This window comes from Aplidium turbinatum, chromosome 5, assembly GCF_918807975.1.
Source record: "Aplidium turbinatum chromosome 5, kaAplTurb1.1, whole genome shotgun sequence".
In the NCBI taxonomy this organism is placed as follows: Eukaryota; Metazoa; Chordata; class Ascidiacea; order Aplousobranchia; family Polyclinidae; genus Aplidium; species Aplidium turbinatum.
Genome location: NC_137476.1, coordinates 9,286,990 through 9,314,172, shown reverse-complemented (window position 1 = coordinate 9,314,172; position 27,183 = coordinate 9,286,990). Strand labels below are relative to the sequence as shown.

At 37.6% G+C, this 27,183-nt stretch overlaps 3 protein-coding genes across 3 annotated transcripts in view; 1 reads left to right on the top strand and 2 right to left on the bottom strand.

The window, feature by feature from the left end:
• Positions 1-21,234, top strand: part of LOC145770741 (uncharacterized) — a 251,215-nt gene extending 229,981 nt beyond the window's left edge. Inside the window, exon 2 of the mRNA XM_082582444.1 lies at positions 17,975-21,234. Coding sequence (XP_082438570.1) covers positions 18,638-20,737 — 2,100 coding nt within the window. The 5' untranslated portion in view covers positions 17,975-18,637 and the 3' untranslated portion in view covers positions 20,738-21,234. The remainder of the gene's footprint in view (positions 1-17,974) is intronic.
• LOC145771311 (uncharacterized) lies at positions 440-11,623 on the bottom strand. Its single transcript, XM_082583057.1, has 7 exons — positions 11,452-11,623; positions 9,827-9,907; positions 8,568-8,659; positions 8,232-8,313; positions 7,432-7,527; positions 2,648-2,825; positions 440-1,450 (listed from the first exon to the last, which is right to left on the bottom strand). Exons 1-7 carry the CDS (start codon positions 11,480-11,482, stop codon positions 1,279-1,281), a joined length of 732 nt encoding a protein of 243 aa, XP_082439183.1. The 5' UTR covers positions 11,483-11,623; the 3' UTR covers positions 440-1,278.
• Positions 12,735-26,896, bottom strand: LOC145770742 (D-3-phosphoglycerate dehydrogenase-like). The gene is made up of 12 exons (XM_082582445.1): positions 26,719-26,896; positions 25,332-25,483; positions 24,602-24,722; positions 22,571-22,669; positions 21,960-22,092; positions 21,466-21,614; positions 17,351-17,503; positions 16,612-16,738; positions 15,997-16,121; positions 15,552-15,637; positions 15,146-15,279; positions 12,735-14,519 (listed from the first exon to the last, which is right to left on the bottom strand). The coding sequence occupies exons 1-12, from the start codon at positions 26,854-26,856 to the stop codon at positions 14,365-14,367; spliced, it is 1,572 nt and encodes a 523-aa protein (XP_082438571.1). The 5' UTR covers positions 26,857-26,896; the 3' UTR covers positions 12,735-14,364.
• Between the last annotated feature and the right edge of the window lie 287 nt (positions 26,897-27,183).

Below are 27,183 nucleotides of genomic sequence, written 5' to 3'. Positions count from 1 at the left end.
TAAGGTATGGGTTAGAGTTAAGGTTAGAGTTTTGTTCTCAGCCCAGGACTTCAAATTTTTCCAAATTACAAGTTTTTGCTTTCAACGGCTTTAAACTTTTCCTAAAGTAGAGCAGCATTTTTTATCTGGCAACACTATTGCGAGAAATATAGCCACCGCTTGTTTCGTAAGGTAACCTACTTTAACTTAAATGGTGATTTCAGCAGACGTAGCCACAATGTCAAGTTTCGTTTGTGTCAAATGCTTTCTGCCGTCACACAAGCTGACCTGTTAGATTTTACGCATACCCTTGTCTTTAGAATTTGAGAGATTTGTCATTCATTGTTTTAATTAACGTTTTTTTGGTACGATATCAACAGCAAAAAGCAACGTTTCTCGTTTATCGTTTCGGTATATCGTTCTTTTATTCCAAGTTCAGCGTAATCGGTATCGGTGACCCAAAAATGGAAATAGGAGAAGTGAATTGACTACCAGATGATAAAACCAACTCGGATAGATATCTTTCGAAATAAATTAAACGGCAAGCTGCTCGCTTTATTCATCCACCAGATAATGTTGATCTAAAATAATCATCCAATCTTTATCAAGCTTTATTCAAATAGAATTTAATTGATTTAAACAACTATAATTTGTTGCAGCATACGAAAACTTGAAATTCTTTCTTCGCACTAGAACGCACCAAAGTGATCATCATAATCTCAGATAAAAAATCAGTCTCGTTTTCAACGTATGCAAACGTTGACTCAATGTAACAAACGGTTGATTTTTTGTTTGGGATTGTAGCCTTCAACTGAGAGTGATGTCTGATGTGAAGATCACTGTGTTGATACACAATACGAAAACTAATTTTTGAGTTAAAAACGAAAATATTTCGATTGTTTTGAACGAAAGTTTTTATGTTGAGACGAAATTCTTCGCAAAGAATTTCATCCGAAACGGAACCAAGGGAGCAGATATTGAACCGAAACGAAACATTTTGTGTTTGAACACTTGAAATCAGGATTATTAGTAAAGCACTTTGAGTACGCAAAAAAACAAAAAAAATTTTAAAACAAAATTAACACCAAAAGTTTTGTGTCGAAACAAATCAAAATATTTACTAAATATATAGAAAAACAATTCTTGCTGGTTCAATTCATGAAACAGCAAATACATTTTACATTCTAAGTAGTCTACTAAAAGCATGTCGAATAGAAGAAATCTGAATGCAATGAAACTTGCTAGAAAAAACACGTAAATGTTTCGAAGCCAATTTAAGGAAGTAAATCCAATAAACAGCTAGTTGGGCATTGGATAGCAGCACAGAACGTGGAGATTAACGTTGCGATATCCTGCTGGAAATGAGACTTTTTTGTTCCAAGCAACTTTAGCTAAGTTTCTGTTGTTGTGAATCACTCCTGTTTCTGGGTGATTTTTTGCCCCCACCAGAACCCAGTCGTTGTACTTGTCCCTGGTAAAAAAAATAATTTAAATTTCTGAGCAATGACAATTAATTAAATTTATTATAAAGGAACATAAGATTATGTGAGTAGACTTAATTTTGTACTCTAGGATAGTAAATAAACGACTAATTTTACTCAGTACACCACATGCATTTGAAGTAGGCCTGCAGAAAAACAATTTTCGAATTTAAGACGGTTACAAGTTTAGGTTGATGGAGCTACCCGAAAAACACAGGAGTTGATTTTTGCAAATGGAATCATTCGTTCGTCAGTGTTCAAAAGCAATATTATCGCTTTGAAAAAGATTAATAAGATTATCAAAAATGAAGTAAATTATTAGCTTTGAACATTAAGTATGTTTTACCAAAAAAAAAAACCTTAAGCGAGTAATGTCGGTCTGGCATTGCATGCGGGAAGCGATTTTCTGATGTCTCTGGATTTAGTTTGAACACTGAGAATATGTCCTTATAATGTTTGTAATGTATTGTATTGAGTTTAAATTTAACCGTTGTTATTGCATTCATAAACGTAGTGCACTGATGAGAATTTATTATTCGAAAACGCCTTCTGCAACACTGTTTTTGCACTCTGCAATGCCTGATGCAGATTTATTTGTAGATTTCCATCACGCATTGAAGCGGTGATCTGATCATGAAATTTTCTGCGGTTCGAGAAAAAGTTTTCTCTGCCTATAAAACGTTGAATGGTAGTTTTATCAAATATTTCTGGAAAATTTCTTGGTTTCGTATTATCTGAATTTTCTCAACTAGCTACTCTCCAAGGCGTATATGATCAATCAGAGTTGACTCTGTCAAGGTAACAATCATAGATGGTCCTGTAACCGGTGGTGAAATCTTCTAAAATGACTGAGACTTTTGATAAATTCTTATTTCTGTTCTAATTAACGTGTACTTTAAAAGGTTGTCGCTAATTAATTAGATACGCTACTGTATTACAATGTATTATTATCAAAATAACTCAGCAGTTGACTAAAACATCAACATAGATCGGACGTAAAAACATTAGCCTATTGCAAAAGACAACGCGGTGTTTTCTTCCAGTTTCTGAACCCATTTTGGAGGTTTCTGGTCCCAAAAAGCATCCCCCCGCTCAGGTCCAAATGTAGCCTACTCCTTGTGGATTCCCTGTCAACATTAACGGGCCTGGTCACCTATAGCCTACTGTCTACATTTGTATTTTCCTACCGCAGAGGCACCCAAGCCGGTCTCCCTTTAAGAAGAACTTGGACTCCAGCTTGGATATCTTTTGGAAAAATTTCTTCTTGAGAACAGAGCTGTAATCTTTCATTAGCACAGCGTGTCTTTGCGTCGTCCCATGATCCACCAAAAGATACTTCTCTTGACTGATCTCTGACAGAAGATGCTGTCAAATAATTATGTAAAAGACATTGTGTAGAAACTTGTACAAAAGATAAAGTTAAACAAAATGAAGAAAAACATTAATGGGCTTTGAGCATGAAACATAGTCGGCCATAGCTAGGAAAACCACATGATATTCCATCCATATCTAATCTGATCTAAACGTAGCTTAGAGATTACGTTAACCTACAGTTTTAGCCTGTGTATAACTAAGTAAGCTCAATGAAGGTTGCAGTAAAGTTTAACAAGTTTACTTCAACAGCTTTAGCAATAAATTGTTTGATTGAGGGAATTTTTTCCTTGGACTGGGAAAGCTTCTTTGAGAGCTTAATCCTGGCAGTTTCGCATACTTGTAGTAAAAAAATAAAATAGACTGCTAAAACTTAGAAGTGATGGCTATTTGTAGGCTAATGTTAAATATTGATTGTACTGTAGTCGATGCATCACAATTTTGACAACTCATCCAGTGGCGCCGCCAGACCTTCAACAATGGGGGGGCAAAATATTGACAGTGCAAGACAGTAGCGTAGTCAAAAATTTTGAAAGGGGGGTTTTGACGGCTAGCGGGCGCAGCCCGATGGCGTGTTCGCCGAAGGCGATACTTAGCGGCGGGGGGTCTGGGGGGCCTCCCCCAGAAAATTTTGAAAAATTACTTTCAGTTTGGTGCATTTTGAGAGCATTTTCAACAAAATTGTGGGTATAAATATTTCTGTAAAGTGGTGCTGTCCGGTGGCATAGCAAAAGGATAAGATCATGTTTTCTTCGGCATTTTTCGGAAATAAAGCTAAGTCTCTATGTTTTCTTGCTGCTAATTCCACACTGAAATACTTAAATGTTTGGTATTGGCAAAACTCGCTCTTTTAATGCAATTTCGTTTAAAATTAGGCAAACTTTGTTTTAGAGACATAGGTTGATTGCTTTTTTTTTTGTGAGATTATTTCAGTTTTATTATTTATCAATTTTCTCCTTGGTTGATTCAAAAAGCGATCTTATTCTGGTAAGTCACTAACTTTTATGCTCTAAAGTCAACCCAAAGTTTAGAAAATGTAACGTCATAGAGGTCATACATCTTGATGAGTGTCAAACAAAAAGCTTTGAGACAATGAAATTACTTTAGGCTATTTCTGATATATTCAAGTTTTGTATAACGAATAGCTGTTTAGATGTTAATCTAGATCGAACAAGCGATCTCAGCAGTTGCAGATGGCTTGCATCCTTGCACAGTTTGACGAGAAATTACATCATAGGCTAAAGCTTTTCTTGTAAACAATGTATTAACATCCGTAAATTCAATTTGAAAGGTTGAAACCCCCGAACCCCCCTCCCTTGGCTACGCCACTGGTGCAAGACAGTGGTATATTATTTAATTTCTCTTGTTTTCTACCAGGGCTGGAAAAAATGTTTAGCTTCCTGGGAATCTGTTTTTTAGAGAAAAAATTTCCCGCGGCTTACAATCACGATAATGAGAACCTTAACATTTTACTGATCTCGGGGGCTGACGTAAACCTTAAAAGTCATGTCGACATATTCTTGATGCCCTCCTTATCGAAAATTGTTCTTTGTAATACCGCTTTGAAGGAGGATTACGAGTTACGACTATGAACAAAAGAATAAATTTTAAACTTCATTTTGAATTGAAAAGACATGAGGTAATGTCTTCCAACCTTAGTTATATATTTTTTCATTATGTAACGTCTTGTAGGAATAAATTGAAAATCAGTATGATCACTCAAAATGAAAGCAATGGGGCTACGAATCCTCACTAAACCAATCAATCAATGGTCTTGTTGCACCGAAGATGACAACCTTATATTTTACTGATCTCTGGAGCTGACGTAAACCTCAAGACATAGATCTGTTGACTCAAAGCAAACCCTTTGAAGGTTGGGGGGGGCCTGTCAATTCAACTTTTTTTGTATCAACAGTTGTATCTCTAAAACCACTGAGGCTGCGACTACGAGATTTCTTGACTTTTCCTAACTTTTATTCACCTCTATTGAGCTGAAATTTTGAGCGAATAAAGGTTATAAATTGAAAGATATAAGGCATTTCTCAGCACATCCTCTGAAATATTTCATATTTTATTGTGAAACATTTTCCCCCCAGCTGGATGAAAGTAATTAATTTGGCCCATGTCTCGTTAATCCTAACTGTTTCACAGCGTGAAGGGCATTGGCTGTATGTAAAATAATGTAAAAAAAAATAATCACAACATTACAATGCACGTTCTTCATTACTCTGCCAAAAAATAATGTGTAAACTCACGCTACAAATTACACTCATAAGTGTCCTCAACATTACAACGTATATGAGCAGTTCTAAAATTCACATAGTTTTAATTTTCGAATATGCTCAGCGTAAATAATTTTACGAAGTGAATCCCAAATTTTGAAACCGTGCCAAAATAACAGAGATATCACTCCTAAAGCATAAGAAGAATCGACAGCCCCCCCCAAAACTGAGCAAGACTCCAGGAGCCCAACTTTCTAAGGGTTAAAAGTCATGTCAACTTATTCTTGATGCCCCCCTTATCGAAACTTGTTCTTTGTAGTACCGCTTTGAAGGTGGATTACGAGTTACGACTATGAACAAAAGAATAAATTTTAAACTTCAACTTGTATTGAAAATAGGCTACATGACGTAATGTCTTCCAACCTTATCACATTTTTTTCCTTACGTAATATTTACCACCACCAAACCACTTTTGACGATCGAATTTGTTAATTTATTATTCGGTAAAATGTTTAGATGATATCACGTCATTACGCCGATTTGAGATATAATTTCATTTATGACGTCGTATGGATGAAAAACTTTTACAAGTTTTATACTCTGCTGAGATTAAAGAAGAAACATAAATGATAAATATTGAAGAAATTAAGTCTCCTTTACAACTTAAGAATTGAACAACTCAAAACTGCTGAAACAAAACGTTTTGTTCAAGTGAAAGAATCATTGCAAGTGACCAATGCCAAAATGCGCGCGGAAGAAGTCATGGGAGTGTGAGATATCAAAAATTTAACAGGTTGTTATTTTTCTACATCAATGTAACGTTAGTTAAAACTTTAAAAAGTCTATGTCTTTGCTTCTGTAGAAAATCTTTCTATCTACTGTACAATTTAGTCATCAAGGTTTGCCATACTTTTTTTTAAAGAGAGAGCTTTTACCCCCCCCCCCCCCCCCCCCCCTTGCAACTTGAGTTGACTTACTTGAGGTTGGGATCCAAATATAAAAAAAAAAAAATTACTATGTATTAATAAATAATAAAAAATTAAAAAGATGATGCCCAAAACATTGGGGGGGCAGCTGCCCCGCCTGCCCCCCCCCTGCCGGCGCCACTGAACTCATCCCATAAATACTAAATAGGCTACGAAGCTTATTGGAATCAACCAAAGTTGATTAATTAGTGGTCAAAGTTTGCTGCACCAACATCAAGCCTTTGTAGTAAGTTATAATTAGTTGTGGTAAATAATCTTTTCTTTAATCTTGACCGGTGTAGCACAAGCATTTAATTAAAGGCAAAACTGAAATCTATTAGCTTAATGTGAAGAAAGGCGTTCTTCCCGGCTATCAGCACAAGGCTGATTACTCACTAGCATAGCGAGCAGCAGTAACGCTTCGCTAACCAGAACGGTGTAGCTTCCACGCTAGCCATTGAGACCTCCAATTAAACGTTTAAGTTATTTTGGCAGCCGATTGTAGCATCGAATAGACAGCGATAGACACGTGTTCTACACCGTTCTGGTTAGCGAAGCGTTACTGCTGCTCGCTGTGCTAGTGAGTAATCAGCCTTGTGCTGATAGCCGGGAAGAACGCCTTTCTTCACATTGACCTACCCCTGGCACCTGCTGGTTTTGTTGGCTCTTTCTTTCCACAAAGATAAGAGTTAAACTGACTGGTAAAGCGGTGGTCGATTACTCATCGAGCCTCTGCTCCACATTTTTATTGAATATTCGTCTGCCACGAGAGCCAAATTATCCTTAAATGGTTCGACTCTCTTCCTCGTGGGAGACCCCAATTTTATCCGCTCTGCCTACTGGCAGACCGGGTATAAGAGTCAAAGTACCTGCGCGAGGACGCCTGAAGGAGACGTGGGCGCTGCCCGGCGGTCAATTACTGCCGGTTCCAGCGTCCACACACGACGGGTCGCCCGGTTCGTCGCAGGGCTTCTTTCTGGGCTATGCAGAAAGAGCCTGTCTCCCTAGCCCGTTCCGCCATTCTAAATTTGCGGACGGGCCATATAGTTTTTCGATCCACACTCTCCCTCCACAGGTACCTCGACTCCCCAGCCTGGCCCTCGCGACCTAAGCTGGTGGACTTAACCCTCCGGGTGCATCGTCACCCCATAAATCACGCCGCTCCCCGCCGCCGCGGGGTGTGGCAGGCCGGTTTCTGAAAGTCTTTGACCTGGCTATGTTTGTTTGTGCTCTCTCGCCGTGTCAATTATTTGTACCCGTGCGCTGTTGATGCAAATAAAACAGTTTAACACATACGGTGCGATACTGATGAGCCCAGCCTCGTGGGCGAAACACGTGTCTATCGCTGTCTATTCGATGCTACAATCGGCTGCCAAAATAACTTAATCTATTAGCTTACTTGTAGTACCTCACCTTGAAATAATGCTGACATTGTAGTCCGGAAGTTTTCATCTGTCTCAGTTGTGACGTTAAAGAATTCAATGAAGTTTACCTCAAACCAATCTTGTTCTGAGATGAAAGAAACAAATTTCAGTTTGATTTGCAATTGCTAGTCGATAATGGAACATGAAGACATTTCAAAAACGGGCAGGAAGCCGGTAGACTAGCAAAACAACCTCGAGATGCTCTGGTTCAGATTGTGCATGAATCTTACAAAACACCAGCAGCTTACTGGTCATAGTTCAATCTGTTCTTCTCCTGCTCAACCAGATACATACCTAGTTTTACAAAGAAGCAAAGAAGTAAAAAAATAACGATTTAAATATGTGTGAGTAGTACGATAAATAGCACACCACATTATAAAGTATATTCATTTTTAGCGACATCTAGCGGATAGATAATAATTTAACAACACTGAAATTACAAGCGGAACGATGACACTGTTAAACTCGATGACAGTGTAACCGTAAACGTTTCCTATTTTACGACCAAACTTGCGTCAGTTTTAAAAGCAAACTTCGAGTTCTTTACCAATATAACAAATTCTCAGAAAGAAGCTTCATTAGTAGCCTACCGTAGATTTCTATCTTGGAAAAATATATCCTCTCTTGCAGCCTACAATTTTCTGCAATCAAAGATTCTAATCACCTTTGATTATCTACAAGTATGCAAAGCCTCTACAAGATGCGAAACTACCAGGATTAAGCTCTATCAGCGAGAAGAAGAAGAAAAATTAACAAAAGCGAGTAAGCAGCCACGAATAAACAACTTACTTTTGTTAATGTCGACAAACTCTTCCCTTGCTCTTTGTATGATCTCATTTGTTGTGCCGAATTCCTGCTCGTATATTACGATCTAAAAGATGCTTTTGTTGGTCACGTTATTAATTTTTCAGTTTTATGGTTTGTTTGTCAAAAATTAACTTATAACCTAGTTGGCCTACCGACTAAAAACAAAGTGAAACTGTTCACTAGCCATTTGATAAATTTAAGAACGCAAGTCACTTAGGTTAGTTATATTACCGACTGTTATGTTTTTATAAAGAAATGCAAATGCAACTTATGATGATTGGTTACCACCATGACGAAAAAGAGTAAAAGCAGGTTTACTTTGATTAGGGAAGCTGTTCCGATGGCGAACGTGAGTCCCCAGAGCAAAAGTAAACTTGCAAAAACGCAGTTTGAACCCTGGAAAGATTTTTCTGAAACATACGAGCAAAAACATTATTAGATTATTGCTGAAATATTTATAACAAAAAAGAACCAGATAAAAGTAAAATACTTTTATCGATTGAGTAGTATGACATAGGTACGGTATTCTCTATTAAAAAACAGTTAGGCTACAACTCTTCCTTAATATTGTTCAATAAAAACATTTTGAGAGCATATTTTTCACAATAAAAAAAATTTATTTTTGTACTTTAGTGTCGATTGTTTATTGTAGCAAGAATAACAATAAACTATAAGTTATCTTTTTCCATAAAACTTACCACTAGGATAGCCTAGGCTACCACTCACATCAGTCGTTTTGAAAGATTTTAACTTAGACTTCTGTCTCACTTGCAAGTAGGCTACTGTATTGCGAAAGAAATGTTTATCAATAGTCTAACTGCCTTTAAATCACAAAACTGAGAGATTAGAGAGGCTACATTAGTTTATTTTTTGGTTCATTTTAGTCATCTGGTTGGTTGGTTTTGAATCTTTATCCTCGGACCGACAAAGCCTTGATAGGTCATTCCTGGTAGTATCGCATAGCCTAGGCCTACTTGTTTGTAGAGGCTCTTAACGTAGGACCATTTACCGAGATTGACACAGCAGAGTTTTCGATTGTTGAAGTCTCCAGACGTTGAATCAATGTAAAATTGGCGGAATTTTATTGATTTACGTTCACGAAGTCACGCGCTAACCAACTCAGCTATCAGGGCGTACTACTGTTATTTAGTTTATAGCAGTGCTGCATTCGTAAAAAAAAGCACAGGGTATACTGTCAGATTTGCCAAAATGATAAATAATACACAACTTGCAAAATACTAATCTTTATTCTACCATAACATGAATTATCAACATCAAAATTGGACTAGAGGTACAAAATTGTTTATTTTTGGAAAACCAGAGGGCATACTATTTGTTGCTCGAAAAAGCAGAGAGTATACTGCGTATCCCGCGTATACCCTCGAATACAGCACTGGCTTATAGGACTGTTTGAAAAGAGCTTTTTTGGTCAAAACGAAGCAAAACGTAAACTTTAAATTGTCGTGAAATAGGCTAATCACATTTAGGCTTAGTCCTACACTACAGCGTAGTAGGCTACAGCCCTAGTAATGTAGCAATTAGGAGTGAAGCTCGAACAGTTCGAAAAGTTCACTCACTTTTGAGAAGTGATCTAATATTAGCGCTGTTGGAGTTATTACTGCGATCATCCTCCACAGCAGCTTGAACTCTGTGAGCATCTGTAACACAATACGACAACACAACTGACAAACTGTCGCTTCAAAGAGCAAGATGCTTATGAAACAGCAGAAGAGTAGCGTAAGTTTTTTCCTGACTCAAATATATCAAAAATGATAAAACATTTGTTTACTTTTTCCCAATAAAAATTATATTACTGTAGGCTAGGCTACAATGTTGAGTGAATCTAATCCAGTGGTTCTTTTTTTCTATCAAGCCCCCCTTCAATAATGGTCATGTGCCTCGTGCCCCCCTAGATTTTAAATAAGTATCATACCAAAAAAAATGCATTTTTGTCTGTATATTGTACACATCAGTGAGATACTTGACACTGCTTCTTAGCGATTAGATTTTTAATGCGAGGTTTAACTCTAGAGAGTGAACAACGTAAGTCTCCTTCAACTCTCAGCCTGCTTCTGTACTTGTTCTTGATAGCAACTAGAGCAGAAAATGCAGCTTCACAAAATATACGTGGATCCAAACATTGTTAGAATTCGAAGTGCCCGAGTTGTGATAAGAGGGTAAACAGGAAGGTAATTGGCCCAGAACGTCTCAAGTTCCAGTTCTTTGAAGTCTTCTTTAGCTGTGGAGTTGAACTTCATCTCAAGAAGCTCCTCTTGTCCTTCTTCAAAAATATCAACTACTTTGCATTGAAACGGGTTTCTGACGAACTTTCAGGTTTAACGCTTCTCATCCAGATCTGGAAAGGATTTGATGAACTCCGCTTTCAATTCAGGTGGATTTCTATTTGTTTCTTCAACTCAGACTCAAAGTTATCATCTTTGAAAGCAGAATCCAAGTTACTGAAGCTCGCTGGATTTGCTTGTTCAATTTCACTCTTCCGGAGGTCGAGTTTGGTTATAAAAGTTCGAATGATGTCACGATGCTTAATGATGTTGATGCTTTTCCCTTGAAGTTTAAGCATTAAGTAAATAAAACTGTAAAAAAGCAATTTGAACAAAAAAGTAAAAATGAAGCAGCGTCGAAAATTTGATAAATCTGAAGGAGTTCAGCGCAAAATAGTTTTGAGAAGTTGCGGTCTAACTAATAAAGCCAGAATTACTGAATACAATATAAAATAAGATAATTTCGCAAAAGATTATATCAATTTGTAACCCGATGTAACTTGTCTACCAATCAATGGATTTATGAACTAACGCGAACAGACTGTTATTATCAATCTTTGTATTTGGTACATTACGACTCAGCTCTTCCGAGTTGAGTATCCACTTTGTTTCTACTTTTTATGTTTGATTGTAATATGGACCATCTTGAGTCTGATGCAAATAAATGAATAAAAAATAAAAATATGACGAACAGCATAGGTTCTAGGACATTACAGTAATTAAAAAAAATTAAAATTGTTGTAGAACTTGCGCCCCCCCCCCCCCTTTAAGAACCACTGATCTAATCAATCTCAAGCCAAATCTTATTAGGCATAACCTGTGGTTGTTGGTACCTAACCTGTTAGACTTTTAAGCCCATTGGTAATGGAGCAAACGATACTGCAATCATAGCCTAAACTAGGCATCCATAAGTGACTTACCTGAAGATCCAACCACTTTCATACCATACATAGCGGTTTCGATAGAATACTAGGCAGCCTACTGCACTTGAAACTCTATTTCCTAGACCTTTTGTGGAACCTTTTCTTTTGATAAATATTGCAGAAAAACCACAAGATTAAGCTTAACAAACATTCAACCAAGGCATGAAAAAATTAACTTTAGCGTAAAATTGTTTTTAAACAATGTAGGCTCATTGATAATTTGATTTTGCAACTAAATGTTGAATTTCTTTATTGCGGTGTTTGAGCAATAGCTGGTCACAACTGTTAGGCTGCCTTCCTTCAACTGCGCGATTTCTAAAATTAGGTGTCACATGGCTTGTATCAAAATCAAAGTCTTTTGGTTTACATTAAACTTGGCTTATGTACAAAAAGCTCCAGGAAATTGCTGTGATTGTTTTGATCACAAAAACTGATGAGCAAGAACGACGAAATCGAACCTGTTGTATTATAGTTCAATCATCGCTTGTTTAATAAATTAAACCGTTCAACCATCATACTTCATGATGAAACGGAAACGCGCATACGGACTATTCACCAAGGTAGTGATTTTACATTTCCGTTAATTTTGAAAAACCAAAGTTAGTGCAATAATGCGCTACACATGCTACAGTATTGCCTTTATCTCCCAGTAATAACAATCATTGAACTTACAACAGCAAGTCTAGGCTACAAGTAGATAATAAAATCTAGCGAGGCAGTTGCTGTTTAAGAATACTTACCACACTTTTGGAAAGACTAATGATTCCATAGTTTGTCTTTAAATCTTTCACATAATCGATTCATTTTTCAGGTCGGCCTTCCCTGTAAGCAACATTACCGTGCTATTTCTCTCTTCGGGAATAGTTTTAACTTTTTGCAGTGCCTCCAAACCTTGAGGAAATGATCGCTTTGGTCCAATAGCTCGTCTGGTTAAGTGCCTGACCTCACATACTTTAAGATCAAGCGGCGCTGATTCGACACTCGGGGAGTGCTCTTGAGCAACGCATGTCAAAAAAAGTTCTCCATTCAGCGGCACCTAGTGGACGATCGGCAATCGGATACTCCACTCTGCCAATCTCAGTGACCGGGCTTGCGTCAGTGATTCAAAGCCTCTACAAGTTTGCAAAACTGTCAGGATTAAACTCTCAAAGAAGCTTTCTCAGTCCGATGAAATAGATTCCATCAACCCATTACAACGCATAAGCACAGCCTTTCACCGATTTAACTTTCCAATTTCATCCATTTCAATGACAGCTCACTGAAAGTCACAAGTGTCGCAGTAGGTCGTGTAATGTTTATTATTTAATTTTAAGTGAATATGCTGATAAACAAAAAATTTTATTGGTCAATATTCAATTTTAAATAGCGCTGTCACAATACCTAAAAACATGTAATGTCGGTAGCCACAAAACATAATGTGCCATTCTAAAAGAAAAAAACTAATTCGGATAATTATTTTACCTAAGCACCACGCATTCGTGTCCGCATTGTTTGAAATAAAACATATCACAAAAACCGCACCAAATCAGTTACCAGAACATAATCGTCTGAATGCTTTTTACAAACATGTGAAATCTAACACTGAAAACATCAGAAAAGCCAAGTCTTCCCACGAAGAAGCTGTTAGGTCTGGCTGCACAATTGCACATCGCCTAAAGACCGAGCAGTTATGCGTTTTCCACTAATTTAACGGAGTAGGCCATTAAAATGTGCTCCAGAAGATGCAATGAGATTGATTCAGTCTTATACAGTCGGGGAACAGAGATTAATTATGGAGACAAAGCTATCTTTACACTAAAGTCAGATTATGTAATAATGATTCTAATAAGTTGATGCACGCAAACGCTTTAACTGAAGCAAAAATAAGCTCAGTCCAAACTCATCGTTTGTGTCTAAAAACTCTCGTAAGTGTCGTGAATGCATTTTCAGTAAACGATTGAAAGGTTGGTAAATACGCAACGGACTGCGGCCGCTCTCTTGGAGTCACAGGCTACAACTAGATACTACGTATTGGTTGCATCAACCCGCAATTTTGTAAAACAAAATATTCCTATAAACTCAACATTTATTGTTATTGGTCAAAATATTGTAAATGATTAAAAAGCGCAACAGTAGGCTTATGGGTGTCAGCTCATACTGGGATAAGCAAATCTTTATCTCTCACCTTCCAACAACGCTTAGAAATTGCACTGTTCGCAAAACTATAGTTTGTGTAGACCAGAAAGAAATTGTTATTATGTTTCAAACGAGGAAGTTGTGTGACTGGCAACACCTTGCAACAAAGTGCGATTGAAAGTGAAGTGATAACGACATACAATCGTGTTCGACAACTGGTCGTCACGGATGACTAACTTTCAATGCTTGTGTTTACAACAATGCAACCTTGACTAGCAAATCAGTCCTTTTTTACATTGATTCAATGTCGACAGACGCTGATTTGAAAAAAAAAGGAAACAAGCAAAAAAGGTCTGATTTGCAAACTGGAAGCACTGTACGTTGGGTGAGTACTGAGTATTCACAATTATTATGATAATGTCAAATACTTACGAGGTAAAATAGTCCTATAATTAATCAGCTTGTTTATTGGAAAAAAAAAAAAATCAAACCTCTTTTTACCCTATTATCGCTTTTACTGTTAATTATATAACTTATGAAGCTTCTATATGAGGAAAATGAATCCCTGTCATTGTGAAACCTCATATAAATTACATGGTTGTCGATGAGAAAACAAATTGTGATCCGACAAAAACCATGTGACCTTTCCAGTCATAAAATCCAATTTGAAAACTTTGTCGGGCAAACAAACCCAAACAGCAAAATCCATCAATGTAAAAATGACGGATTTTGCTGTCTGGGAAGTTTTCAAAGCCCATCAGAACGGAGAATGCCAAGCCTGGATTGAGGCTTGCATTAAAATTGAACACACGCAGAACACTGGAGATTCATTGGACCAAGGCTAGCACCAGCAACAGGAGATGACGTCACGAACACGACCCATTGGGCGTCACTGATAACCGGGGTGCTTGAAAATGACATCACGTTGACTTTGAGCAGTGATAATTGACCTGCAATAAAAATTCTGGTTATTTTGAGCCGATTTTCAATCGAAGGACGATTTGGTGGCACCTGAGTTTCCTCGTTTGTGCCACATTGGGTAGAAAACGAATGGCCGCAACAGCTTAGGGAAACAAAACGACAACTAAATTTCTTCATACACGAACAAGCTCATCTTTCAACAGTCAACACACAGACCTGTCAGTTTCAACCATTGCGGAAGGAACAGCAATGCACAGGTTGCAAATTTTCATTATTGACTGATCAAATAATCGAGAGCATGAGGTTAGTTAGTCGAATTACAATATACTGGCGACGGCTTAGAAACGCACAGGTTTGAGCGACATTCGAACACCATTTGACACCAAAAGAGAGTTCGCAACTAGCCTATGTCTTGACAAGTTGTAGTGAGATGATTTTAAAGAAGCAGTGTTTGACCTTTTGTCTTTAAAGTAGATATAATCCAAAGCTCTTAGTACCAAAACCAGGATACAATTGAACTCGGAAAAATAGCAACCTATGCACAATAGGCAGCTTGTTGGTGTTTTTATAATAAACCCAGCCAGGAACTGTCCTTTTTACATTGATTCAACGACTGTAGAAAAGGGACTGAGTTGTTAGCTGGGAAGTTACATACCAATGATTGATGAAACGTCAGCGGCGCCGCACTTCACAACCACCATGTTGCCATCTAGCGGTAGTGGAAGAGGCAGAAGTTGAGAATCAATGCCCACAAGGAGGCTCTTGCCACCAACAACGGCTCCAGTTAACCTGGCGACAGAAAGTAGCTTTTTTATAATAAAATCATTTCTATTGGTTGGCTAGATGACGTAATCAGAGGGATCGTCAATTCAAAAATTGTCGGATGGACTGCAGACGACAGAGCAAATGAGCAAAAGTAAATGCAGAATGCAGATCCATGCAAGTTACTAAGGTTTGATAAGTAAAAATCAAAACGCTATTTTACGCTGGCAGAATGGTATTCAGTTAATGACTTTTACCATGTTTTAATATGAAAACAAGAAATTGCGGAGTGACTTTACCTTAAAGCTGTAGTTTCACTTTGTGCCACTAAGGAACAAGTAGCTCCGTATTTGCCAGAAGCCTCGGCGGTGTTTGAGAAATTAACCTGAAAAGGAAAGCTTTTATTGCGCACGAAAAACTAAAAACATTTTCTTGATGAAATCAATTTAGATTAGTAAAGTTTGGTAAAAAATGCGAAATTCAATGGTACATACTTAATTTCAGCCACAATCAGACATATGTACTTGCTGTATAAGTGTATATGACATACGTACAATTGTACATCACTCGCTAACCATGCTTTCAACTTGCTATCTACTGTGTATTGAGTTTATTGAAACAACGGTTAAGGGATAGGGACAAAAACTGCACAGACAGCAAATTAACCGCTTGTTTTTACATTGCTTCAACATCTGTAAAATGCAAAAGGTTGATTTGCTGTCTGGGTAATCATCTTGTACTTACAGTGATTCCCTGGTCGGTTGCCTTGGCGACGGAGTTGATCAGATTAATAGAATCGGAAGTTGAAGCTAGGTAGCCAGCACACACGGCAGCCTTCAAGCAATTCCCGGCTCTCGCCAGCTCCTTGCCTGCGAAAGTTGTTGAAACCTCTAATTAGTGGACATCTGGTAGCTAGCTGGCAAATTCTGTCCTTTTACATTAATTCAACGTCTGCAGACAGTAATTCAGTGCCAAAAAGGGATTTTAACAACTGGGTAAAGTTCAAATCGGTTAGATTTTCGGTTTCGTGGCCACGCCAGCTGCAGAAGTGTACCTTTAAAATCAAACCAGCACGCTTTATAAGTTAAGCAAAGTTTGTCACCTTTCACGTTCATTGGAGTACTGGTATAAGAAAAATACAACGACTTTCCCGCTACAATTTCTTTCACCAGTGCAATACCAGAAGCTATTGCAAAGGTAACCACTTCCAGCTTGGTGTGCTCTTTAGCCGTCGAATTTTCAAACCATTTTTATGACATTTCCAGTCAAGGCAATGTCTCGATTTGCAACAAAACTATACTTCAAAAATAACAAAAAACACAACGCATTGCTATCAGCAGAAGAACTCGCACTACTCACCATTAGATTCAATGCTGATCTGACTCGGATTGGAGTTAAAGAAACTCTTCAACAGCTTCCCAAGACCCATGGTTGTTGGCACCCAACTCTCCACGCCGGTGGACTGCGTTAAACCGGGAGCATTCAACTGAAATTGTAAAGAAATAAGTAAGTTTGGACAGCTTGAACCAGTGTAGCTGCCACGGTTCCCAAGAGACTGAGAACGCAAATGCTTGGCGATTTTATGTGATATTCTAATTGTGGCGTGACCATTTTTTACGGAAGTCCAAGGACTATAAGCGTAACGTAACTGGTAAGCACAGGCGGTAGTAAGCTAGTAAAATACGTCCATGCTTATTCATAGGAAGCAACGTCGGGGGACCAGGAGGCAATAAATTACTGCTCTGTTTTACATTAAAAAAATAATTGTTTTTAGCTTTAAACGACAGCAGCAATCAAGTTTTCCTTCCCAGTAACTCCAATTCAACAAAATATTCAATTTCATGAGTACATTGAGTACAAGACTGGAACGATCTCACGAAAACATTTCTTAAACCGAAGTCTTATCAGTATCTGCAATAAACTGAAAGCCCATTCACCAACTGAAATTTCGACTAGCTTATGTGTAAAGTGTAGCCTACCACACCTCACTACCTTTTCTCTTCAACGTTTATTAATTGTGGTTTTACTTATTTCATTTTGTTAGTTTTGTTCCCGCATGATAGTTCTTATATCGTTCGTAAGACTTATGAGAACTTACGACGCCAAAAAAGCTCTTTCCAGTTTTTACATCGGCAAACTGCTCAGCGATTTCTTTGCCGCATCTAGCTTGGCCTTCCGTCGTGCTGGCGCCAAGGTGCGGACACGCTACGACTTTTGGATGCTTCACTAGAGGGAAGTTTGTGGCTGGCTCCTGAGAAAAGAAGTTGTGTAAGAATAAGATCATCAGAATTTCTGATTTTTATCAGTCATTGAAGGGTGGCAAAAAAAAGAAGAATAAGATCGTCTTGCAATGCTGTTTTCACGTTAACCTTATATGTTGTTAGCATCGCTTTGTCACTATGTTTATCCAACAGACCCAAAATACACTGCTACTCAAAAAAATACATTGGTTGCACTCGCCTACAATATATATTTTGGAGTGTCGTTACAAAATCTACAAACTCAGCGCAGACGCTATGTTTACAACGATGTGTAGAAGGCTCAGGAAAAAATTACTGCAATTTAGATGAAAATTTGCTGAAAACTTTACATAAACTATGTTTATGTAAAGTATGTATGTATGTATGTTAAGTATATGTAAGTATGTATGTTTATGTATTACATAAACTTTACATAACTATGTTTCACTAAAATGATATCCAAACACAATGTCACAATCAAGGTGCAAATGCCTCGCGATGGCTTGCTTTGTATCTTCAACGAATGTGCTATTTTCATTGTGGAATTCTGGTGCGTTGTGTTATTGTCGGTTATGACCTGAAGTAACCTCTGATGACGAAATCTGTATTATGTAACGTGTTTTCTGGAATCATTTTCCCTACGTGACCTTCTATAAGCTTCTGTTGTTTACCTTTTAAATGCTACGTGACCGAACGATGGTTCTTTATGATGTAACCTTCTCGAAGTTATTGGACTGAACAGCCAACTATAAATAGTGGTGTAGTTTGTGTAATGTTTATTCTGGGATTCTGAGATTCTGAGATTATTATTATGGTGATTGTTACGAGTTGATTATGAGAGTTGTGCTATGAGTTGTGAATTGGTATAGTTGATGCAGAAATTAGAGTTATTTGAGAAGCCGTTCGTTAAAGTTCTTCAAGAAGTCAGATTATCATTTCACTGTAGAATTATTCGACATTTAATTGACTGCTTTTCGGTTTGACCCATTAAACTACGTCATTGAATCTTTCCAAGTCTTTTTCCTGGTAAGAGATAGAAAGAAATCGTGACATTCTGGGGGCTCGTCCGGGATAAACCGAAAAAGAATATAACCGAAAAACCGAAGAATACCGAAGATTTATTGAAAGAATAATTTAATGTCAAGATGGCGGATACTGTCAAACATGAGATGATTGAAGACTTAGGGAGCATGGCTGAACGAATGGGGCTGACTGGTAATGAGAAGTCTCAGTTTGTGATGGAAGAGTATCACAAGATAATGGACCAAAAAGCTCAGCGAGAAGCTGACGAAAGAGAAGATAGAAGAGCTGCTCGTGAAATAAGGAAAGCAGAACTTGAAGCTGAGGAAAAGCGAGCACAACTTGAAGCTGAAGAAAAACAAGCTCAACGAGAAGCTGAAGAGAAACAAGCGCAGCGCGAAGCTGAAGAAAAACAAGCTCAACGAGAAGCTGAAGAGAAACAAGCTCAACGAGAAGCTGAAGAGAAACAAGCGCAGCGCGAAGCAGAAGCTGAAGAAAGAAGAGCGCAATATGAATTGGAAAAGTTAAAACTTGAATTAGAAAGACAAAAGCTGGACATTGGTGAGCGATCTAATTCTACTAATGATAATGCTCGAGATGTTATTGTGGCGCAAGTTAGACGTCCAGATTTGCCATCATTTGTTGAAGAAAAAGATGAGTTGGATAGTTATTTGTTAAGATTTGAAAGATATGCTACAATAGCCAAATTGGAGAAGTCGACGTGGGCTACCCAGCTAAGCATGTTATTATCGGGACAAGCTCTTGATGTATATTCAAGACTTTCGCAAGAAGAAGCCATGAATTACGACAGATTGAAGTTAGCTCTGTTAAAGCGATACAATTTTACCGAGCATGGATACCGTCAAAGATTCCGTGAGGCAAAGCCTGAACGACACGAAAGTCCAGGTCAATTTATTGAACGTTTAAGAAACCTTTTGTTAAAATGGTTTGAACTTTCGGGGGCCGAACAATCATTGGACGGATTGGCAAACCTTATAGTTAAGGAACAATTCACAGATTCATGTTCAAAAGATCTGTCTGTTTATTTAATGGAGAGAAGTCCGAAGAATCTAGAAGAAATAGCCAGTGTGGCAGAACAGTACTTAGTTGCTCATGATGAAAAGTTGTCGAGTGAAGAAACGTTGTCATGCGATAATGACGAAGAGCAAACAAATAATTTTAAAGGAGGTGCGGTTCCAAGAGAAGTACGTTGTTTTAATTGTAATGGCTTAGGTCATAAGTCTGTTAACTGCCGGAAGAAGACTAACAGAAATCATCAGGAATCGAGGAAGTGGTGCAATCGTTGCAATAGGCAAGGACACGAAGCGAAGGAATGCAAGGACAAGTCGTTGTCCCGATCCAATCAGTCTAGAAAAGATGAAGACACGGACGTTTATCGATGCGGTTGTGCGTTAATGATTCCTAAACCAACGCTTGACGAGGAGAATCCGGATGAAGATGTTTGCGGAAAAATAATACCTGAAGATCACCTGCCAGTAGTGGATGGGAAAGTTGGAGACAAAAAGGTAAAAGTTTTACGTGATTCTGGTTCTACTGGTATAATAGTGAGGAGAGATTTGGTTAAAGACAGTCAATTAACGGGAAAAACTGGCCATGTGACAAAAATAGATACCACTTCAATCCAAGGACCGTTAGCGATGATATCTATCGAAACTCCGTATTGTAGTGGGACTGTGAAAGCGTTATGTTTACAAAACTCTTTAGTTGATCTGATAATCGGAAATGTTTTTGAGAGAGATTCTGAAGTTACTTGTTATTCTTGTGGCAAGAATGGTCACTTTGCTCGAGATTGTTCTGCAGATAATCAGCAACGATCTCACGATGACGGATATTACGAGCGCGATGAACCAAGGAGAAGAGGCAGGCGACGACCATTTGGAGTTTGCTATAGATGCGGTAGACGCGGACATTTCGCCAGGGAGTGCGTTGCTGACGGCGGACATTCGGAAAACAGACGTTGCCGTGACAACCACTGCTACCGATGTGGGGAGATTGGACACATAGCCAGGAGCTGCCCTTTTGATGAAAAGGCTTGCTACAATTGTCGTAAAGAAGGTCATCTCGCCAAGGACTGTCCGGAGAGGAGATGTTTCCGATGTAGAAAGATGGGTCATCTCGCTCGCCGATGCACTGAAGATGTTGAGGACGTTGAAAACTTTCACAGAAAACGTGACTATTGTTTTAAGAAAAGCTATCGTTGGTAGATCATGCAACGATAGACTTATGAGAACTGATTATTGAGTAATTAATTGTTTTATGGTGTGTTTTGTATTGATTGTGTTGTTATATTGTTTGCAACAATATTCTAAGGGGGGGCGTATGTCACAATCAAGGTGCAAATGCCTCGCGATGGCTTGCTTTGTATCCAACGAATGTGCTATTTTCATTGTGGAATTCTGGTGCGTTGTGTTATTGTCGGTTATGACCTGAAGTAACCTCTGATGACGAAATCTGTATTATGTAACGTGTTTTCTGGAATCATTTTCCCTACGTGACCTTCTATAAGCTTCTGTTGTTTACCTTTTAAATGCTACGTGACCGAACGATGGTTCTTTATGATGTAACCTTCTCGAAGTTATTGGACTGAACAGCCAACTATAAATAGTGGTGTAGTTTGTGTAATGTTTATTCTGGGATTCTGAGATTCTGAGATTATTATTATGGTGATTGTTACGAGTTGATTATGAGAGTTGTGCTATGAGTTGTGAATTGGTATAGTTGATGCAGAAATTAGAGTTATTTGAGAAGCCGTTCGTTAAAGTTCTTCAAGAAGTCAGATTATCATTTCACTGTAGAATTATTCGACATTTAATTGACTGCTTTTCGGTTTGACCCATTAAACTACGTCATTGAATCTTTCCAAGTCTTTTTCCTGGTAAGAGATAGAAAGAAATCGTGACACACAACATGTGGCTAACAATTCACAACAAACCTTGACATAGACATCCAAGCCAGCCCCGCCACACTGGCCACTCTCCAGCGCTCTCAACAGTGCGTCTTCGTCAATAATTCCCCCTCGGGCACAATTGATGACACGCACCCCCTTTTTACATTTAGCAAACGTGGTGTCGTTCAACAAACCTACGAGATGAAGAAATAAGTCGTCACTTTGGGTCATTGATCTGTGAAAAACAACAGCTGCGAAAACTAATTTTTTTATTGAACACCTTCCAATTTTCCTAATTATTTTCAATGTTCGTAAGCAAAAGTCGTTTTCAAATTATGACAAGCATTTGTTATTGAACAGATAAGGTGCAATAGTCTTTTTGATGTATTTTCTCCTCAGCGCTAAGTCCATTAGAAAAACATTTTAGTTTGTGCCAGTACAAAGCCTATTCTCGCACGTAAAACACCGCCAGTTATAAGAAACAAACGAAAGATAAGGAAGGTGTAAAAAATTTGAAACTCCTAGAAATCACTAAATACCTTTCGTTTGCGGAATAAGCGGTGTGTGAACAGTGATGTAGTCAGCTTTAGGCCAAATTTCATCCACAGTCATCCAGTCAATATTGTACTTCATGGCTTCTTCTTTCGGAACAAGTGGATCAAAGCCAATCGTCTATCACCAAGTACATAGGCTATACACTGTTGCAGTATATAAGTAGGAAATTGCAACTATGCCACATTTCTCTTAGGTCTTATCTGTCAGCACACGACTGAAATACTTACCCTACCACCGAGCATTGCGTGTCGTCACGTTAATCAGTAGCGAAACTAGTCGTAGAGATTATATCAAAGCACACACGTGTTCGGACTGGTTAAAAGTACGAAACATCTGTTTCATTTTTCCCCCGATGTTTCCCAAACCAATATGCTTTAAATGCCGATAAGAAAGCTTGTTCAAACAAGCTTGCAATGACAGCAAGATACCCAAGCAAAATCCGTCATTTTTACATTGATTCAACGTCTGCAGACGTTGAATCAATGTAAAAATAACGGATTGTTCTGTCTGGGTACAGTGTATTGAGTGTGTACGTTTCTACTGTAGGCAAATAAAAAAACTGAAATTCGCAATAACGTAATTATAATGTAATTACCGTCATGCCAAACGACTGCATTCTGATGGCCGCCTCTCTTCCTATGCGTCCGAGCCCGATGACTCCAAGTGTTTTTCCATATAGTTCGTGTCCCATAAACTGCAGCCACATAAACGATTTGTAAAACGAAAGTTCAAACAAAAAAACTTACCATGCTGCACGATCAAATCAACTTTTATTTTGTCAATGAAATTTTGCATTTGTTTTAAATGACTGTAAATTTTGTTTATTTTGGCCTTCACAGTTACAAACTTAAGTTTACTGCTGGCTGCGGTACAGAAGCTCAGATTTGTAGTTAAAACAATCGTCTTCAACTATTCGGTAGCATGAAATCATTCATATTCTTAATACACTGACTTCCACTGAAGGTCCCCACAATCAATACAGGTGGTAAAAAAGGGCTCGGGTTCCAAATAGCGACTGTCAGAACAGCGACTGTCAATAGAGCGACTACACGACAGCGATTCATTTAAAACAGCGACTGTCAATAGAGCGACTACACGACAGCGATTCATTTAAAACAGCGACTGTCAATAGAGCGACTACACGACAGCGATTCATCAAAAACAGCGACTGCCACAACAGCGACCTCACTTCTTTTATTAAATCCAAGGCTTACGCGCACACGCACTCTTTCACCCCCTCCACACATACCTTCCATCCCCCACACCTCTCTACACACGTATGCACGCACAAATAGGCAAACACTGCGTAGTGAAAGATTGAAACCAAAAGGGACTTTAAAACAACATTTTATTTGGACTATCCATAGAAGTCACATGATTTAAAAAGAAATAGGCTAGTCAAGCCAAACAACAGAAAGTCGTCAAGCCTTGCAATAAAATTCAGGGTCTAGAAAAAGATTGAAACCAAAAGGGACTTTAAAACAACCAAAAGTCTTGCAATAAAAATCAAGCCACGTTTATTTCTAAATTGTGAGCAAGGGCTCGAAGGAACTGCCGCAGATCATACTGGCCTCGATTTTGCTGTACAACAGTGATTCGTGTGTTCATTGTCACGTATCTTTTCATTCGCTGAGTCAGGTCTCTGCCTTGTAGTAGCTGGGTTCGGTTTGGTTCGGTTTAAAGTGTTAAGTCGCTATCATAACAGTCGCTGTTTTAATGCAGTCGCCATTATGACAGTCGCTGTTTTGACAGTCGCTCACTTCATTACGTCGCTATTATGAAGTCGCCATTATGACAGTCGCTGTTTTGACAGTCGCTATCCGGCCTGGATGCCGTAAAAAAGATATGTACTTAACTTATGCATAAAAAGAACTCTCCACTTGACTTATACTGTATATGATTCAATGTATTTAAAGTTATCTCATCATTTTAAACAGTAAGCCATTGTTCCATATATAAAATATAACACACACAAAAGTTATTTCACAAATGCTACAGGTTGTTAGTCATAATGAGGGCAAGTTTTTGCAGATTTTTCTTGTTTAAGTGCAACTTTTAACTGCATATTTTTTTCAAGAATTGCGCCATAAGAAAAAGTAACAAAAGAAATATTTGACAATACAGGGATCAGTTTGAGTTAAACTTGTATTTAGATCATCGGCTTGAACTGAATAGTGATTTTGTAAAAATGTCCCTGCCAAACATTATACCAGTATTAAATGCAAATTATTACATTGCCAAGCAACTTTGTGCAGTGCTATGGGAAGCTTCAACAATGCATGCAGGCAACATTTGAATTCAAGTTATTTTTATACGCACGTGCAACTTTCTCACTTACTGCAACAAAAACTTGGCGCAGTTATAACTAATGTGGCATTATGACATGAAAACTTCCATAAAGTGTATATTCTTGCCAGCTGTTTTGTACATCCATATCGCAACAAACATCGCATATTTAAACAGAAGACTTCCTGGTCATCAAATCTTTACACACCCCCAATTTTAGTGGCTATTTGAAGGCTTACTGACTCATAGCATATTTCAAAGTATTGACTTCAAACATTTACTGGCTTAAAATTATTTAATTAAGAGTATTTATGCACGGAGTAGTGAATTGCAAATTTACCGCCTTTCTGTCCCATTTTTCCGCTTTCATAGAAGCATCAGCAGCAGGGATATTTCTTGATAAGCAGCAAATCAAGGCACATGTATGCTCTGCTGCACTTAAGGTGTTTCCACCAGGTGTGCTAAAAAAGAAAAATTAATGCATATATATAGTCTTTGTCACAATATTCTGACACAAATGACTTTTAGAAAGTTAAAAAAGTTGAAAACATCTAGAAGATCAAGAAGTTGAAAAAAAATTGCATAATGAAAGAAATGAAGGTGTACAAATTTCACATAATTGAGGGCAATCTTCCTTCAACGAAGTCCATGTGAGATTGTAAGAAAATAATTTCATTACTTTTCATTGCAATAAAACACATAAGAGTTGGGTCATTAACATTTTAAAATTAATAATTTATGACATGGCACCAGCTTTGCAACTACTCTAATCTGATCAGTGTCAACTGCTTCTTGTAAAACATGCAACACACAAAATAACAGCTGATGGTGAGTGTCTGCTTTTGAATCAGTACTCAGTAGGTATGGGTCTGACATGTTGTCTGCTTTGTAAATTGCTTAGAAAAATGCATCTTTATGACGGGTAGTATCAAACCACGCCTTACCAGAAAAAATGTAAACTTTGTGTCATGTACTCAAAGCCGGAAGAGCACAATAAAAGTGGCACAAAAAACCTCTGCATGTATACTGTAGCCTACTGATTCATGAATTGAAAATATGCACAAACTCACTTCATCACAATAATGCCATGCTTGCTTGCTGTTGGTATGTCAACATTGTCCACACCCACACCAGCTCTGCCAATAATTTTTAAGTTTGGACAATTCTCTATTATCTCCGCAGTAACTTTTGTGGCAGATCTCACAACAACTCCATCATAATCCTGTTTTATAAAATATGATTTAAATTTAAAACTTATATACATTAAATCCCATGAACTATAAAGCTCCAGCAAATAAAAACTTCTAACAATTACGTACATAATCTTGATTATTCATACTATTACAGCTGGAGACAGATAAAACTAAGCAACCACACGACATTTAACATCATATGATACATGATTAAAGTGAACATAAACTATAAACTACGAACGTTTTGGCCATACACATTACACATGTTAGCCCTTTTCAAGTATATAATGAAAAATATATAGCCTAACTGATTTTATATATATCTACTTTGAAAATAAATAACTGATCTACATGAATTGAAAACGAAATGCATAAGAATGAAACGGCAAAGTAGGGGAGAAAGACACATCACATGGCGGTTAATTCCACGAGGCAAAAAACGCATCACATTATACAATGAATTAAGAAAAGACGTTAAGCAGATAGTAAGTGCCTGTGGCAAACAACTGTGTATTGAGGCGAGGGCCGAGGATTGCAGGATTTTATTAGCACTTTAATGTATTGTGTTAAATGCCGTGTGGTTGCTTGGTTTTATCTGTTTATGGTTGAAGAAAAAAGTCACATCTTTAGTTTTACCAAAATTGTATTATAATATAATATACTAGTGGAAGTAGCAAAAAAGCACTAATCAATAAAGTTCTAAAAAAAATGCTCCTGGGCAGTGTCAAATTGACGCCTTTGGAATCTGTGACCGATGAAGTCGCTGTGAGCCATGGATATTCACACTGAAAGTTGTCTAGTTTAGAGGTTATATATAAATGCAGCTTTTTTGTTGTTAAGAGAACAGAAGGCGAGAAAAAAGATGTCATGCTTGAGTGAACAGGTACATAACATATAGTCTCTGAGGCTATATTCACATTACAGTATATGGTAAGAATAGCCACAGCGTTGTATCAAAGGACTTAAAAAGTGTTGCCTGATATATATACCAACATTTTCAAGACAGTCTTTTAATGACACCCTATCTCAAATATGACAATGCCACATGAAATGTCTGAATAGGCGAATATTTTGTTACAATACTCCTTCACACATCACAAAACGTTGGCAAATAAATACCGTACATACTTAAAAACGATTAAAAGAAAAGCTAAAGCCTGTAACGGTTTACAACAATAAGAGTGTGAATACTTTAGGAAAAGGTACTCTAATGTAGTTAGCATTTACTCATAAAACAAATGCAAAAGTATTTTAAGCTGCACACCTGTAGCTTTTTAATCAGTTCAGCTGGTGTAAATTTTTCTTTACATAAAGTAGCATTGATTCCATTTTCTTTCAATATTACTTCAGCATTTGGGTCAACATTGTCTAAGAGCAACACATTGGTAATAGACACAGACATGATTAAATATAATTACGATTCTAGGTAATTCAAAACTACTCTAACCTGTACTGCAAAAAATTATTAAGCTACATATATATATGGCACTATATATATTATGTATATATGGCACATAGTTGTAGTTGAACATATATAATATATAATGATTTACATTAGCTCTGTCTTTTAAACATTGAGCACTTTTATTTGCAACTGCTGCAATCAATTTCTGGATTATATATGGCACTATATATATATATGGCACTATAGAGTTAATTTTAATTTTTTATAATCCTGGGCACTATATATATATGACCGATCAGCTTAATAAAAAAGCATCTGACTTTG